Here is a 15926-nt window from a genome sequence, read left to right as displayed (position 1 = left end):
GCAGGCCTGTGCTCCCTGGAAGGAGACAGCCTGCAGCCCCAATGGGCCCGGCTGGCAAGGCACATTCTTTAAAAAGTGAAAACAGTGAAAAAGACAAGTGTTTGGCTCCATAAATCTCCATCCTGGCACCGCTCCAGCAGTGCGGTGATGCGCCCCCGCCAGCCAGGTGAGAAACGACCTGGAGTGGCGTCCCAGCTCTGCGCAAAGTCCGGGGCTGGGGGTTCACCGGGGGCCACGCCAGCACTCCCCTCAAACACCGGCCAAAGGCAAGGACTTCAGGTGCTTTCAGAGAAGCAGCATGAAACGGCACACAGGCACAGGAGTTCGTTTGCCATGGACATTTCTTTTTTAAAAAAAATATAATAACTTAGTTTGTATTTTACAGCATTTCCAATCAGTCGGCCGGCGCTCCTCACCGAGGCCTCGAGCATCAGACTGTGTGCGCGCACCAGGCATCCACCCCGATCCGGTCACCCCGAGGTCACTCCACGCCCATCTCGCAGGGGTTCAGCCCCCTCTCCTCGGCGTCCCTGTACATCCTCTGGAAGTCCTCCAGGCGCGGGGCGCAGCCGAGCCGAGCCTCCCCAAAGTGCATGTGTCCAGTGAAGAGGAACTCGCCGCGCCCCGGCCTCACCCCACACTCCAGCAGCGTGGTGATGCGCCCCCGCCAGCCGCCCCCGGGAGCCGGCCGGAGGACCCTGCTCTTCTGCCGGTAGATCCGGCTCACATGCAGGTGGATGGCCGACTCCTGCCGCTCGGGTGCGTGGGTGACGTCCCAGATGGTGCCGCGGACCACTGCAGAGGGAGGGATCGGGGTCAGCGAGGCCACAGGGATGCCCGCTGGACCAACAGCACATCTCTGCACTGGCAGCGAGTGGGCGGTGGAGCGGGAGCAGACCCTGATCCCTGCATTCTAGAAATTCCCGTTGAAAGTACAATTCTCTCGCGCATGAGGGTGCCTTGGGGTGGTCCCCACCGCGCTCAGGCTCCTCTGGGGCAGGAGTGTTTTTCTGGGCGGGGCTGGCCACACGAGTGGGGAACACAAGAAACGAAACACACTCTGCATCTGCTTCTCAAGTCGGGCTGAGAAAAGCAGCCACAGTCAAAACACGAGATTTGTATCAGGATTGCAGACTCAATGAGGCTCACGGGGGGGAAGGTGACGGGGAGGACAGGGCAGAGTGGAGGTGCTTCAACAGGGTCCCACCCCCAGGGGCCTGGAAAGGAGCTGCCCCCAGGGCTCCGGGCTCAGCAGGTCCAGCTGTGACAGCTGCCATCCTGTGCCCGAGCTGGGTCCCTGCCCTCAGTCCTGGGCCCCACCAGGTCCTGGAATGCCCACTGCAGCACCTACAGGGGACCCAGCGGAGGGCAAGGTTCTGAGGTGAGGCCTCTGGAGTGATGGCCTCACGTGCCATGTGGGGAAATGCTCTGGGATCACCTAAATAAGCAGGAGTGCCCAGCCCTCTCCTGGCTGAGAGCTCAGGTCCTCCCCGGGGCTGCAGTTGAGCGGGTGCAGCCCCATGGTCCACGGAGGGGACACCACGCCCAGCATCTCCTTAGCCCCCTCCTTGCAGAGGTCAGTGCCAGCAGCAAAAAGTTCTCCAGGCCCATGTGGGGCATGGGGCACCCTCCCCACGGCAGACCCACACACACTCACCGAAGTCGCTGGTGCAGACCGCCAAGAGTACCTCCGTGTCACTGCAGGGCCGGCATGGGGCTGCGAGGAGAGAGAGGAGAGAGCGCAGGAGCAGCGTCAGGCAGGGCTGTGCACACGCGTGCTCACAGACCCGCCCTCAGCGTGGCCCCGCACACCGGCCCTCATCCTGCAGGAGTCCAGACACCAGCAGCAGTGTCTTCTCCGTGTCTCCGTGGCCTCGGCGTGCAGGCTGGGGGCTGAAGGCAGGGAACCCCAGGCCCCCCGCATAGCACAGGATGGGCCTGTCCCCCACGAGCAGCCACTGGACTCACATGAAATCGCTCTTCCTTGCCCGTCACCAGTGCAAACCAGCGGAGCTCAGCAAAGCCCTATCCCTCACCCCGGCCTCCGCATCCACACCCCAAATTGCCAGGGCTGCCCATTCACACACCGCCTGCTCCCCAGGGTCCCACCAGCCCCTTGATTCCGCAGGGGGTCCAGGCCCTTCCTGGAGGGACCCACGAGGCCGCAACGCGAGGCACAACGAACAGCAAGGGGCGTTCACCTGCCGCGGCCCTGGTGCGCTCCTGAGTGCACACCCTGCCCGGCCTCCAAACTCCTCCCAGAGCTGCCCGGTCAGAGTCCCCTGTGAGACCCCCACCTCGGTGGGCCTGGCTTCCTCCAGCCAAACAGGCCTCACACAAAGCCCTGCCTGCCCCAGCCCTTCACCTCCCGGCCCCAGGTGGGCAGGAGGCCTCAGAAGGGTATTGGGGGCAAGGGAGTGGGGGGCAGAAACCTGGGGCTGACGACTCCCCCACGGACCACACACTCCTTCACTTGACAGTGGATTTGGAAAAATACAATTTATTCGTTGACTCTTCTTTTGTACATTTCAAGGCCTCCCCCTCACCTATTTTAAGCTGCATGTTTTGGCTCGAATCCTCCTAATGCCGCAGAAACTTCACCCATGAAATCTCCCTGGGACAAGCTTCCCCGAGACCCTTTCACATTCTAACGGCCCCGGGACGCCCCTGGCCTTGGCACTCACTGGGTCTGGACAAAGCTGACCCCGTCAGCATGCCTGGCCAGCTGCCCTCGCTGCCCTGGAAATGGGCTGAGCGTGAGGTTGCCTGCCCCGGGGCTGCCAGACCCCAGGAGCCGCAGTGACTCAGGGGACCAGGCAGGACACAGACAAGCCTCTGGGCCCAAATGTGCTTGGACCTGTGGGGCCCAGCCCACAGCGTCCCCGGGAAGCCTGGGGGTGGATGTGCATGTCCAGACTGCTGGTGTGTCGTCCTGCCCCTGGGCAGGGTGGATATGCGTCACCGTCCAGCTGTGCAAGGAGTGTCTCACTGGCCCGCCCACCGCCAGGCTCCTATTAAGTTATCAGGAGAAGCAGCAGCCACAGAACAAGCCCAGCCTGCTGGGCGCGTTGGAAGCCGGTCCAACCCATCTGCAGAGCAGGTGCCTCCCCGCCCAGCTCCAAATCCCAAGCCCTCTGCCCACCTGTGGCCTCTGTTCACACAGGTGGACACCCAGGCTCAAGGCCGCTCTTAAAAAAGAGGGTTGCCAACTGGGGGTTCCCCGCCCCTCTGTCCTGCTGGGCCCGTGGAGACACCGCACGGTGGGCATGACGGCCAACGGGCACTCTGCACTGCCGGCTTCGAGGGCCTCACGTTCTACCTACTTTACTCTGGCCGTAAGCGCGGAGTACAGAGCAGAGGGGACTCCCCATCCTGGCTAGCACCCCCCTTGCCCATGGGCTTAGGGGCTCCAGCCTGGGCTCCTTCTGTGGGTGGGGGGTGGCCTTGGTGGCTGTCCCCACAAGAAGGCAGGCTGGCGAGCCAAACCCACGGTGACCACAGCCTGCCTTAGCGCTCCCCTAGGGCCAGATGTGTGGATGCCAAGCGCAGGTGGGGGGCAGGTGAGGGTTCGCACACGCTCTCCAGAAGTGTCTCGGGTTCCGAGCCAGGTGAGACAGACCAGGAAGCGCTACACCCAAAAGCAGCCATGGGGGGCCCACAGGCCCAGGCCACACACTGTGGTCAGATCCCGGGCCTGGACGTGTGTGACCCAACCAAGAACCGTGCCCTCTCCGGGGGTCATGGGCCCCAGGACCTTAGCTCACAGCCGAGGACAGAGGTACAGATCAGCCGTCCTCAGCTCCCCGCCCTGGCTCACTCCCAGCCCCACTGTACTGGGCACAGGGACCCTGGCAGCCCGGGGGACGGCGGTCAGGGGCCTGCAGAGCCCCCCACCAGAAGCCTCAACAAGCCGGTACCCCTGACCGCTGAGATCATACGGCGCCACCCGGAGACTTCCCTCTTACGACTCTGAGCTTCACGAAGCGCAGGTCACCTTTGTGCAAAATGCAGTCTGTGGACGCCAAGAGAAACAGTCTGGAAACAATTATGAATCGAGTCAGGCTCGTAAAGGCTGTGGAATGCGCTGGTTTCTGACGCATCCAATCTCGTTTCCTTACGGGGGAGACGTGGAGGGGGCGGCCAAGGGGCTGGCAGGAATTCTAGCCCCTGTCTCGTGGAGAGGGGAGGGCCTGGGTGTGGACGTCCCGGGAAGATTACTCTGGAATGTGCATAAAATGAACCAAGCGGAGGAGAAAACAACAGGCTCAGGGAGGCAGGCCAGGGGCCACACAGGGACCCAGATGAGGCTGGCAGGTGCAGGAGGGAGGCCGTGGTGGAGGGGTGCCTTCTGTCAGGGTCTCACTGCCTGAGGGGTTTTCAGAGGACAGAAAGACGGATGCTAGTTCCGACTGCCAACATAAGGAAGGCCGGGGGAACACACACAATTCCCAAAGAGAACACCACGCAGGAGGACACCCAGCGGGGTCAGCTGGTGACGATGGCAGATGCAGCATTGCAGTGGGGAGTGAAGAGAAAAGAGAAACCTGAAAGCCGTGAATGTGGCAGAATGCGGCCATGGCCGTGTCAGCTGAGGCCGAGCTGGAGCTGCCGCCAACGGTCACGACGCCCGACACACTCACCCAGACCTCCCGTCCTCAGATGACCCCACGGGGCCCTGTCCTTGCTGGCCACCAGCGTCTCCTCCTGTCCTGCTGCCCTCCCAACCTCTTCCTCGCCAGGAGAGCCACACCCTTCCACCCCAAAATGGGTAAAGCAAAAAATAATCATACGGTAATTACAGAGGCCAGAGGAGCCACCGGTGCAGGAAACAGAAAAAAGCAAAAAGAAAATAAGTTCTCTCCCGCCTTTGAACTCTGCTACGCACCCCCTTGGCCGTCCTCGGGGGCTTCCACACCCACCAGGGCCCCCCCAGGGGTCGCCTGCCCTCCAGCACCAAACAGTGGGTTTTGAGCGCGATGGGAGGTGAAACCCACCAGTTGCGTGGGACCCAGGCCACCCGCCTCCTCTGGTGCCCCTGGAGCCTTCGTCAGCCCAGGGCCACGTCCTCCTGCCCCTTGCACCCCCAGCTCCAGCCACAGATCTGACATTTGGCTGTCTCTCCCCTCCGCCTGCTCAGAGGGCTGGGGGGAGGCTGTACGCGGGCATCACACGGAGCCCAGGGCGGGGATGTGCCCGGGCAGGCGAGCCCCTGCCACTCGGCCCCCGAGGAACAAAACAACAGACTGGAATCCAGGGCCCATGCGAACTGCAGACTCGGGGTCTGCCTCTGTACCCCAGTGCCCGATGGGGCGACACCCCCTCTGGAGCAACACCCGGGCATAACTCCCCTGTGGATTACCCTCACGAGCACACCAGCCCACTGGGTAATGGGGATGCCTGTGCCCCTGGGTCCCCAGGGAGGACAGTCGCCCAACAGCCCGGCCACGTTCCAGGTGTGGCTGGAGCCTCATCTATCATTAAGCTGCATCTGGCCGCTCCCACCTTCTCAGTCCTGCCAGACTGTTCCAGCGCCGTGGAAGGAGCTCCTGTGTCACTCAGGTGCACTGGCAAGGCCCATCGGCAGCGGTGGGCGTGGGCAGCAGGCCTGCCCCTCCTGCTGCGTAGCAGCCAAAACCCAGTGCCCCTGGGCTGGGTCACCCCCCACCGCCTCCAGGAGCTGCCTGCCTCTCCATCCTCGGCTGTTGGTGCATCTCGGTTTATCAGGGAGGCCGATTACACAACCCAAGTGGACACGAGGCCAACACGCCTGCTGTAAACACTCCCGGCGGCCAGGACTCCAGCCCACAGGGCTCCTGCTCTCAGGTCAGCACAAAGGAACGCTGTGACCCGAGGATGGGGAGAAGGCAGGCGCTCCCCTCAGAGTCCCCTCTGTGGGCTCCTATGTCACTGAGACCTCCGAGGCGGCAGCCAGGCCAGAGCAGGAGGGAGCCCGGAGCTGCGTCGCCTGCTGAGGGCCCACCTGGCCCGGGGACGCCACTGCCGCCAGATGGCCCACGCCGACATTCCACATTTCGCACCCATTCCTTGGGCATTAAAGGCTTAGGGGCCCAGGCCCTGATGAAAGGCGCACACCCCAGGGAGCCGGGCGGCCCCGACCTCCCCAGACCCCTGCTGCCCCTCGTCCCCAGGTGGGGGGTGGGGGGTGCTGGGCCCAGTTCTGGTCCCAGCTCCCAGCTCTCAGCACCCTGGGTGCCTCTGAGGCCCCAGCCCAGGATCTGACAGTCACTGCCCCAGACCCCAGCCGCCGGCAGATGGAGCCCTGAGGGCCCAGATTTTAGCAGACACCCCAGGGCCAGGCAGGTCTCTGTCAGGGGGAACAAGGGAACCCAGACACACCCTCACAGAAGACCTGGCCACCCCAGCCGGCTGGACATCCAGCCTCGGCCAGCGTGGGGGTGCAGGTGCAGGGGAGCAGCGGGCAGAGGCGGGGTCTGGATGACGCACCCCCTCCCTGCAACCCTACAGGACCCCAGGGCAGACCTGGAAATGTGGGCCCCGGCCTGGGGGACACCAGCCCCGCCCCCAGGGACGAGAAGAGACCCTGAGCCCTGGCCTGGGCTTGGGGTCGTCTCAGGTTGCGACCAGGGGCTCCTGTCGGGGCGACGGTGGCGCTCAGGCCTGCGGCAGTGACACCTGCGCCAGTGACACCTGCGCCAGAGAGTCACAGGGCGAAGGTGGGAGAAGTCCCCGAGACCAGCGACCAGCTGCGAGAGTCTTTCAGGCCCATCAGTGGGTGGTTGGTGAAAGGGGCTCTAACAAGGCCCGGGCCCAGGCTCCCGGCAGCAGGCCACCATCCCGGTCAGAAACCTCGGCTTGGTGACCGGGCTTTTCCCGATTTCGCTTTCATTCCGAGGATACCAACCCCTAGGGCCCCGGAGTGAGGCGGGGGTCCGCTCGGTAAACTCCCCCTCCCACCTCCTCCCTGTGAACGAGACAAAGGCAGTGGCGGGGGTTCAAATTTGCCTGGGGTCCCAGGCTTCACAGCACGACCCTCCCACCTGGGCAGTCGGCGAGGGGGAGGGGCCCCAGCCCAACAGAAGCTCTGTAAGGGGGAAGTTTGGTTTGAGAGAGAATTAGTGTTGAAAACCGATCTGAGCCAAGAGGAGAGCGCAGTAACACGTGGACTCCAGGGCTGGAGGAAACTCCACCTTCCAAACCCCAGCAGGTCTGGCTTTCCCCAGTCGGAGCTGAAACGCAGGGACTATAGGATGCTTGGGGACGGCCCAGCCCTCAAACCAGCTGTTTCCACTGGGCCCTGTGGACCTGTGAGGCCAGGTCATCACTGTGCTGGGGCCACGTCCCCCCACCCCTGTGAGGGCGTCCTGTCCCTGGGGGATGTTAACAGGGTCCCTGCAGGACCCCCACCTGACTATCCTCCCAGCTGGTCCCCGAGGGAGCAGCCTTCCTAGAGCCAGCTCCCAGGGCAACCCAAACTCACACCTCCACGCTGCACCCCCACCCCACCCGGGGCATCTCGGTCCAGGCCCGCTTCGGAATTGACACAGATGGCACCCCCACCCCCCAGCCCTGGCCGTCCCACCCCGCACACTCAGATACTGAGCCTCAGAGTGAGAGTGAGGCTGGGCCGAGGGAAGCCCTGGGCTGCTCAGGGCCCAGTGGCAGGACCTGTCCTGGGGACCAAGGGCTCCTCCCCCCTGTCCGCCAACCGCACTCTCTGAACCCAGGCCCGCCTCCGCCCAAGGCCCCCGCAAAGCTGCCTGCTTTCCTCCAAAGAAAAAGGAATGGAAGTCTAAAGCCAACTCGCCACCTTCACCTGTGCACGCACACCCCTGGCCACCGAGAGACCCCTCCAGACCCCTCCCCCAGGCTCCCAGATCACCACGGCCCCTCCCCCCAGGGCCCAGCAGCAGGGGGCTCGGGCTCCGCCTGGGTGCCTACCGCAGCCTCGCTCCGGCACACTGTGGAGCCTCCACACCGAGGGTCCCTATGCACTCCCACCCACCCACAAAACGCCTCCAAAACCCGGGACTGGCCCTGGGACTCAGGACTCTGTGAGTCTGCACCTGGGATGCAGATCAGCCCCCAGTCCCACCCAAAGCTCAGCGTTTGAGAGGCTGCAGCCAGTTCGTGTGGCAGAAGAAATGCCGGGGCAGCGCGAGTGGTGCCGGCACCCACTCCAAATCCGCCACAGCCCGTCACAGGAGGGGGCATGTCAGGGAGTGAGGCCCCGTCAGGGCTGCGAGCTGTGGTCATTCTCAGGGATGCTCATTACCCTCCACAAGTAACACACTCCTGGGAGACACGTTTTGCAAAGTCCAAACAAGAACTTTCCGGAACGCTAACAATACGCCTCACATCCAACACCCACCACACCACACAGCTCACCGCCCCCAGGAGGGCCGTCTGCTGGCACCACGGTACTCTCGGTACGTGCTTACTGAGCAGACACACCCTGAGGAGCTTCACAGAGGTTGTGCTGGGTGGGGGAGGGGCAAGAGAACATCAGAGAGGTTTGGCAAACGAGAAGGACCAGGGCTGCTGGATGGCAGCAGGGGCCAGGGAGCCCACCCCTGCACCCCCAGGGCCCCACTCACCCGACAGAGAGTGCAGGTCCGAGCCGGCTCGCCGGCTGCTCAGCTCGTACAGGAAGCCCGTGGTCCTCCTGCTAATGTCCTGCTGGGGCGTCGCTTCCACGAACAGGCCGCCCTGCTCGAAGCCAAAGCAGCGTACCTGGCCGGGCCCGTGGTCCCCATCCCGGAACAGCAGTTCCAGCTCTCCAGTTTTTTCCAAATAAATATTGGCCCCCGAGGAGTCCCTGAGGGGCTTGATGCACAGAGTCAGGTGCCGGGAGGGCGAGAAGGTGTTGGGCCGCAGGTTGACGCTGAGAGCCCCGGTCGGGTACATCCATTCCACCGCGCCCGCGGAGCAGCGCAGGTACACCTGCTCCACCTCCTTCCTGTGGGCCTCGTGGGTCAGCCCGCTGCGGAGGGGGACAGAGTCAGCCAGGGCCCCACCCGCTCACCACCCGCTCACCACCCACTCTGGAGGGCAGCCTGGCATCAGCTCCGCCCTGCAGCACCGGCCACTCCCAGGAGGCAGCCAGGGCTGGCACTGGGCACCCAGACCCTCCCCACAGCTGGACGCAGTGTCCGCCAGCCGGCAAGGCTGCAGCAGCAGGCACCTGAGTTTCTCTGGGTCGGGGAGGTGTTGGGTGCAGTGCAGGTAAGAACCAAGGAAAGGACGGATCTTCCCAAACATAATCAAAGAAACACCAGGGGGACTTTGGCACCAACCCGTGTTCCAGATGACAGAGCGGGGCTGGGAAACAGTGGAGGTCCCCCCTGAGCGTGAAAGGCAGGAGCAGACTCGGGTGACAGGAGGCACTGGGGACCCCAAGTAGCTCATGAACCAGTGAGGAATGTGAGGGGGGCTGGGGGCTGGAGGCTAGAGCTGAGTTTTCTCTCTGTGCCCCTCCGTCAGGCCTCAGTGTCTGTATTTTCCTTACGGTGACAACGTGGCTGCTTTTTCATTCCCTTGCAAACCTGGAGACCCTCCTCTGATGAACGTTTTTTTTTTTTTTCAATTTTATATCTATTTTAAAATTTATTTCTATATGCCTATATTCCTGATGGTCTATGCGTGTGTACATGTTTGTTTTAATTTTCCTCTGAACCAGTTGTAACATTGTATTGATTCCCCCATTATTATTTTTTATTATTTGTTTTGTTTTGTTGTTTTTAAATTAATTAACTTATTTTTATTCAGTTACAATTGTCTGCATTTTCTCCCCTTCCCTCCACCCCACCTCAGCCAGTCCCACCTCCCTCCCCCACCTCTACCCTCCCCCTTGATTTTGTCATTGTGTCCTTTATAGTAGCTCCTATAGACCCCTCTCCCCACTATCTCCTCCCCACTCCCCTGTGGCTATTGTTACAATGTTCTTCATTTCAATGTGATGAACGTATTTTTTAAATGACCTCAAATGTCACTGAGGATATGAAAGTAAGGGAAAGGTCCCCGCCAGGGGCCAGGCACGAGAGGGAAAGTGCGGAGAAGCCAGAGCTGAGCAGACGCCTGGTGTCAGCAGTGGGAACTTCCAGAGAACCCAGTTCATTCCACTCCTAATAAACGCTGAACTGGAAACAATGAAGCGTGCTGACTCTCAGGGAGACAGGTCTGGAGTGAAGTCATTACGTGATGTTTTCAAGAAATCGAAACCATCGAAAATGTTGACGTGTCTTGCCCCCACTCCAGATTTTCACGTCAGCGTCTGCTTGGGCAAACGGTGGCGTCACAACCACTAAGCAGCCCCGAACCGATGTGGTTACCTGACACGGGCATCTGGTCAGATCTCAGACAGGTTCACCCGCATTCTTGGGATTTTTGCGTGGAATAAACAAAGCCACACTCAGAGCCCCGGCCTGAGTGTGTTACCAGAATCCGTCCCACAGAGGAGAAAGCACAGCACATATGGTTTGCATTTACTGTTGGTGACTCACGCGCTGGGCCCCCAAAAAACCTCACTTTTCCTAGGACAGCCAGCTGCAGGCTGGGGCTGCGCAGTCATCCTGCCGACCACATCAGACGGCGGCATCGAGGAGGTGAACCCTCCTCACCCTGCTCCCCGCCCCTGGGTCACGAGCAGCCAGCGCGGCCTCAGACGCCTACCAGGCCTGCACACACGGACCAGACTTACAAATTACAGTCACATAAAACTCACACATGCTCATCGGACACGTATGTGGGGATGGGCATAATTATAGTGCTGTGTGAAAAATTAGACTAAATGGTGAGTGGCTGCCACAGATGATTATAATCAGCTCTGCTCTTATGCAGCCAACACAAACTCCATCACAGTGTCCCTCCGCTCCAGTCTTCAGCCCCCAGGGGCAGTTGGACACTTGCCCCATGCCCAAGCACCAATCCTCAACTCTCTCTCCCACAAAAACCATTCTGTCCAAGGCTCCACCTCCCTCTCAGTGGGGAAAGGGGGGCTCTGAAGGTCAAGGGAATGAAGAACCTACACCAGCGGCTTTGGGTCCCTCGCTAATTCACCTTAATTCCAACAGTGGAGGGAGAAACAGGGAAGCCCACCCTCCACCTACATCTCAGGCAGGAGCAAGGAAACCCTCGTGGGGACAGGTGGCCAACCCACAGCTGCCCGGGGGAGGCAGACCTGAGTCTGGGTGCTCCCAACCACCAGCCTGCACCCCTATGACCGTGTGCATCTTATGGGGGCCCCGGCTGTGGCTGTTAATAAGCCGCTCAACTAAAAGAGAACGAGGGGCAAAACAAAAGCCCCCCCCCATTCCTTCACCCTTGAACTAACGTCTTCACTGGCCCACAGAGCGGGGTCTGCACCCACAGCCCGGCATGCGGGGCTCTGCCCATCTTCCTAAAGCATCGAGAACACCAGGAATCCCCCAGGCAGTCAGCACAGGGTGTTCACACCAACGACAGGCGCGGTGACAAGCCAGACGCCCTATGGACAAACACCTACTCAGCCCACAGATCTCGCAGCCTGGGACCCGCTGGCTCTTCAAATGAGGTCAAGGACTCCGGGCACATCCGGTTCCTACCAGGAACTAGAGCCACACGGCTCACCTCTAAGCCTTCAGCATCACAGCCAACCTGGAAAAAACCCTTCTGTTTATGCAAAAAGGGTGGAGGTGCAAGAACGCACCAAGTCTGAACAGTCACCAATGGTGGCACGTTACAACAGTCACATGACATACTAGTGACTTGCTAACCGAGCCAAGAAAAAAAAAGGCGACTGTTTTCTAAGGTGATGAAGCTGCAGGATGTGGAGAAAACCTACTCGGCCTCAGGGAATGAGAGGTCGGTTTGGCTGTGGATTATTTAAATTGAGTTCATGCATTTTTCTTAAACAAAAAAGAGTGGACAAGTCTCACTGCCCAGGCGGACACACCTGCACAGCACCTTTACGGAAGAGATGGCGAGTCCCGGGACGATACAGGGACTCTCTGACCTGGTCGGTGTGGGGGCAGCAGGGCCCGCGCCACTCACCCCTGCGGCCCAGCCCAAACCCTGAGTCACCAGAGGGAAATTAGGTCTCCGGTTCACTGAGCCTGAAACAGCTTCAGGTGGAGCCCAAGGCAGAGGAGAGAGCCCAGGTGTGCCGCACCTGCAGTGCCCTGCCCGGAGCAATGGACCTCAACGCCTTCTGCTCAGCGGCCTGGAAACACCCAGAGACACACTCAGCCTGAGTGGCCAGTGTCATAAAGAGCAACTCCCTCCCTATCAGGGGATCAGAGCCCACCGCCCAGCAGGCCGCACCACCCAGGGCTGTCCGTACAGCTGATAAAGGTCACACAGGCTGCAGTCAGCAGGCCCACCAGCCCCCCCGCCCCAGGGGCAAGTAACACACTGATCGTGGGGGGCAGCAATCACAGCTGCAGGGGGGCTCATACTCCAGAAATGCCCTGGCCAGCTCCTCTCCGGCCCGCCCACGGCCCCCCCACCCGTGGCTCTGCAGGCTCACTCACTGCCTTTGCGCTCAGGGGAGGAACTGGGGGAGTCAGGGACCAGGTACATTGGCAATGATGGAAGGGAAGTGTCCCTGTTTCCCCAGGCAGACAGAAGGATGCACAGGAGCGGGAAGTGGAAGGACTCCTCCGCCCAGCACCCACCAGCCCTCGCTGGCGCTGCCTGGGGCTCACGCCCCTCTGGGTGCAGGGTGTCAGCTCCTCCTCTGGAAACTCAGGCTCAGGGGGTGGGACTGGGTCACTGCTTTTGATCTGCTGAAGCAGGGCACCCCGAGGCCTCGGTTTGGGGGTGCACTGACTCATTCAGCAGAGGCTGCAAAGCAGGGGGTTTAGTTACTGGCACCCCGCAGGGGCGGCCCCAGCGGAGGGTGTCGGTGTCGGGGCTCCCGCCAGCCCAGCTCGCTGCTGCCACCAGCTCTCTTCAGGCCAACCCTCGGCTCTGGTCCCGCCCCGCTCCTCCGTCCCCGCTCCGCTACGAGGGAGGGCACCGGCCCCAACCTCAGGGCCCCGGGACCTTCGCTTAAGGAGGGGTGGGCAGGGCGAGAAGGGAGCCTGGTCATTGCCAGTGTCCACAGAGAACCGGCCCGAAAACGCCACGACGACCAGCGGCTGCTCTGCTGACCAAGAGCCCAGCGCCCGCACAGCCCCAGCCTTCTCGGAAATCCGCCTTCCCTCAAAACGGTGTCCGGACAGCCCTGTCCCCATCCTGAGGCGTCTGCAGCCGGGTCTTCCCATCGGACGAGGTCGGGGGCTGGCCCGGGGACCCTGCCCCGGGGACACCGGGACCCAGGGCGGCCCAGCCCGCAGCGCGTTCGGAGGACGCGCGTGTCTCCCAGAGCAAACTCCTGAATCGGCAACTTCCGCGGCACAGGACTGGCTTCGCCAGCCCCGAGCCGCCAGGGCGGCCGAGAGCGCCTTGGGGACGGTGGTTTCTCAGCCTGAGTAGCTGTTCCCTCCGGCACCCCGCCCGCGCACACTTGTGGCTTGCACTCCTCTCCGCTGCTCACACTTCAGGTTTTACAAAGGTCCTCGGCTGCCACAGCGGAGGGGCGTGAAGGGGGGTCACCCAGCGCGGCGCGCGCGCTACCAAGGGCGGCCTGACCTTCACAGGGCGAGGGCAGGGGGCTCCGCCAGGTCCGGGCTCGGCCCCTCGCACAGGTCTCCGCCCGTACAGACGTGGTCGGCGCTGCAGTCCGCGCCAGGGCCCGGCTCCGTCCACCCGGCTGCTGCCCCCTCCGGCAGACCCGCCGCCCCTTCGCGCTCCGCCGGGAGCGCAGGCCCCGCTCCTCCCGGCCCGGGGGCGCGCACCTCCTCAAGGCGGGTAGGCGGCGGGCAGGGGCCGGGAGGGGCCGAAGGACCGATCCCAGCCCCCGGGGTCGGCGGCCAACACTCTTGGGGACCCAGTGGGGACGGGCGCTGCCGAGTGCGGGGCAAGCGAGCTGCCCACGCGGGACGGACCCGCAGCGCGGCAGGCGCGCCTCCCTCAGGCGTCCTCCGGGCCTGGGGAACCGGGACGCCTCGGGCTCTTTTGTTCTAGTCCCGGGGGCGGAGGCGGCGGGGGCGGCGCTCCGCCTGGACAGGGTACCCCGCGCCCCCGCGCGCTCTGCCCGCGGGGAGGGGGAGCAGCGCGGCCCCAGGGCCAGGGTCGCGCGGCGCGGACTCACCTCCCCTTCCAGCTGCACAGGTCGCTCGAGTACTGCGCGCCCGCGCCGCCCAGCAGCACGGCCAGCAGCACGGCCAGCGGCAGCAGCGGCGGCGGCGGGCCGGGGCCCGGGGACGGGGGCCGTGGCCACAGCCTCCCCGCGCGCCCCCCGGCCGCCCGCGCCGCGCCCCGCATGCTCTGGCTCCCGCTCGGCGCCGGCTCCGCGCGCGCGCCCACCGAGCAGACTCGCGACCCGCACGGCCGGGCTCAGAGTGCCGGCGAGTCACGTCGCTCGCCCCCCGCGCAGCCGGAGCGGCCGCCCGCGCATAGCGGCCGCTGGAGCCGCCGGAGCCCCTGGAGCAGCTCGGAGCTCTGTGCCCGCCGCCGCCGCCGGAGCTCTGAAGTCGGCGAGTCAGCAGCCCGTGCCCCGGCTCAGCTGGGGGGCGGTGCCCGCCCGGCCGCTCCGCCCCGCCAGCCGCCCGGCGCCGGAACCCCGCCCCGCGAGCCGCCCCGAGCTCCCCGCCCCGCGCTCGGCCCCGTGCGCCCGGGCGTGACGCGGCGGGCACCGCGGCGCGATGCGCCTCGGAAGAACCCATGACCGGAGGCGCGTGGTCCGGGCACTGGGACCGGTTGGGGCGCCACGCCCCGGGGGGGTGGGGGGGGTCGCCAGGGACGGAAGAAGCGTCCGCGAGAGAAGGGCCGAGCTAGAAAGCGGGGTCCGCGAGACGGGAGGACCCCGCCGCAGCGCGTCGGCGGCCTGCGTAGTGCAGGGGCGGGAGAGAAACCGGAGACCCCCCCAGACCGCGCAGACGCCCACCCAGCGCCCGGCCCGCGGGGACCACACAGTGGCGGTTGCGCGGCCGCGTCGTGAAGGAGCCGGAATGGCCGCGGGGCCGTGGCTGTTTTATGGGACTCGTGTGAGCCCATCAGGGGTGTTCCCGGCACGAAACCCTCCGCAGAGCGAGTGTACTTTGTGGGGGTCCAGACTCCATCCCCTTCTGCGCCCCAAGGGGAGGGGAGGCCGCGCTTGGCTGCAGATGCGGCGGATCCACTCGAGCGCCGGCTCGAGCCCCCACTCTACAGGACGTCTCCGCGTGTGCTGGCGCCGAGGCCACCGCTCGTGTGTGTCGCTGCCTGCTGGTCCCCCACCGTCCCGACGCATTGGTCTAGTACCCGGGGGCCCCAAGTTCCCACGGGGTTCTTGGGGCGGGGAGGATGTCCTGTGCGTCCGGGATTCTGCAGCTTCCTGGCCCCCACCCTCCAGCTCAGCGATTTCGACCCGTTCCGTTCATCTCGTGGAACACACAGGCTAACGACCGAAACTCCGCAACACACCAAAAAACACATATATTTTTGCTGATCTGATAAAACATCCGTATTGTGTTGATTCATTCACACCGTAGGCTACTGTTGTCATTTTTCATCCGACGGTCTAAGGAAAGAGAGATCTGACTCAGGAGCCAGGCATCAGAAACGCGCGCCCACAGCAGCTGGACCCCGCTGCTCTGGAGTGAGTGGCGTTGCCCAGCCTGCCCGCATACATGCCACATGTGTGTTCTAGAAGGACCCGGCACGCGAATGCGTGCTGCGAGAGCCGTGTCCCTGGCCTGCGGTCGCTGGGGCCGCCCTGTGCCTGACATCTAGTGGGGGGCATGGGGCGGGGGCAAGCGCCCCAGGCCTTACTGGAAGGGCCGAGGCCAGAAAGCTGGGCACGTCTGGGTGAGGCCTCGCTGGTGGTGGTGAGGGTCTGTCTGGCCCGCAGGCGGCTCTGCTGTGATCCCAAAAGCAGGTTCCGC

At 63.5% G+C, this 15926-nt stretch overlaps 1 protein-coding gene across 1 annotated transcript; it reads right to left on the bottom strand.

Moving 5' to 3' along the window:
* Positions 1 to 323: 323 nt before the first annotated feature.
* Positions 324 to 14537, bottom strand: METRNL (meteorin like, glial cell differentiation regulator). The gene is made up of 4 exons (XM_053911570.1): positions 14153 to 14537; positions 8577 to 8962; positions 1658 to 1717; positions 324 to 795 (listed from the first exon to the last, which is right to left on the bottom strand). The coding sequence occupies exons 1-4, from the start codon at positions 14323 to 14325 to the stop codon at positions 482 to 484; spliced, it is 933 nt and encodes a 310-aa protein (XP_053767545.1). The 5' UTR covers positions 14326 to 14537; the 3' UTR covers positions 324 to 481.
* Positions 14538 to 15926: the final 1389 nt, after the last annotated feature.

The sequence above is a fragment of the Desmodus rotundus genome, chromosome 9 (assembly GCF_022682495.2).
Source record: "Desmodus rotundus isolate HL8 chromosome 9, HLdesRot8A.1, whole genome shotgun sequence".
Classification (NCBI taxonomy): domain Eukaryota; kingdom Metazoa; phylum Chordata; class Mammalia; order Chiroptera; family Phyllostomidae; genus Desmodus; species Desmodus rotundus.
Note: the sequence above shows the minus strand (reverse complement) of the source record. Positions and strands in the feature narration are given on the sequence as shown.

Coding starts and splice junctions, on each gene's coding strand:
- METRNL (XM_053911570.1), bottom strand. CDS start 14,325: ATGCGGGGCGCGGCGCGGGCGGCCGGGGGGCGCGCGGGGAGGCTGTGG. Junction 1,718..8,576: donor GGACCTGCACTCTCTGTCGG/GTGAGTGGGGCC, acceptor CTCTCCTCGCAG/CCCCATGCCGGCCCTGCAGT. Junction 796..1,657: donor GGTCTGCACCAGCGACTTCG/GTGAGTGTGTGT, acceptor CTCCCTCTGCAG/TGGTCCGCGGCACCATCTGG.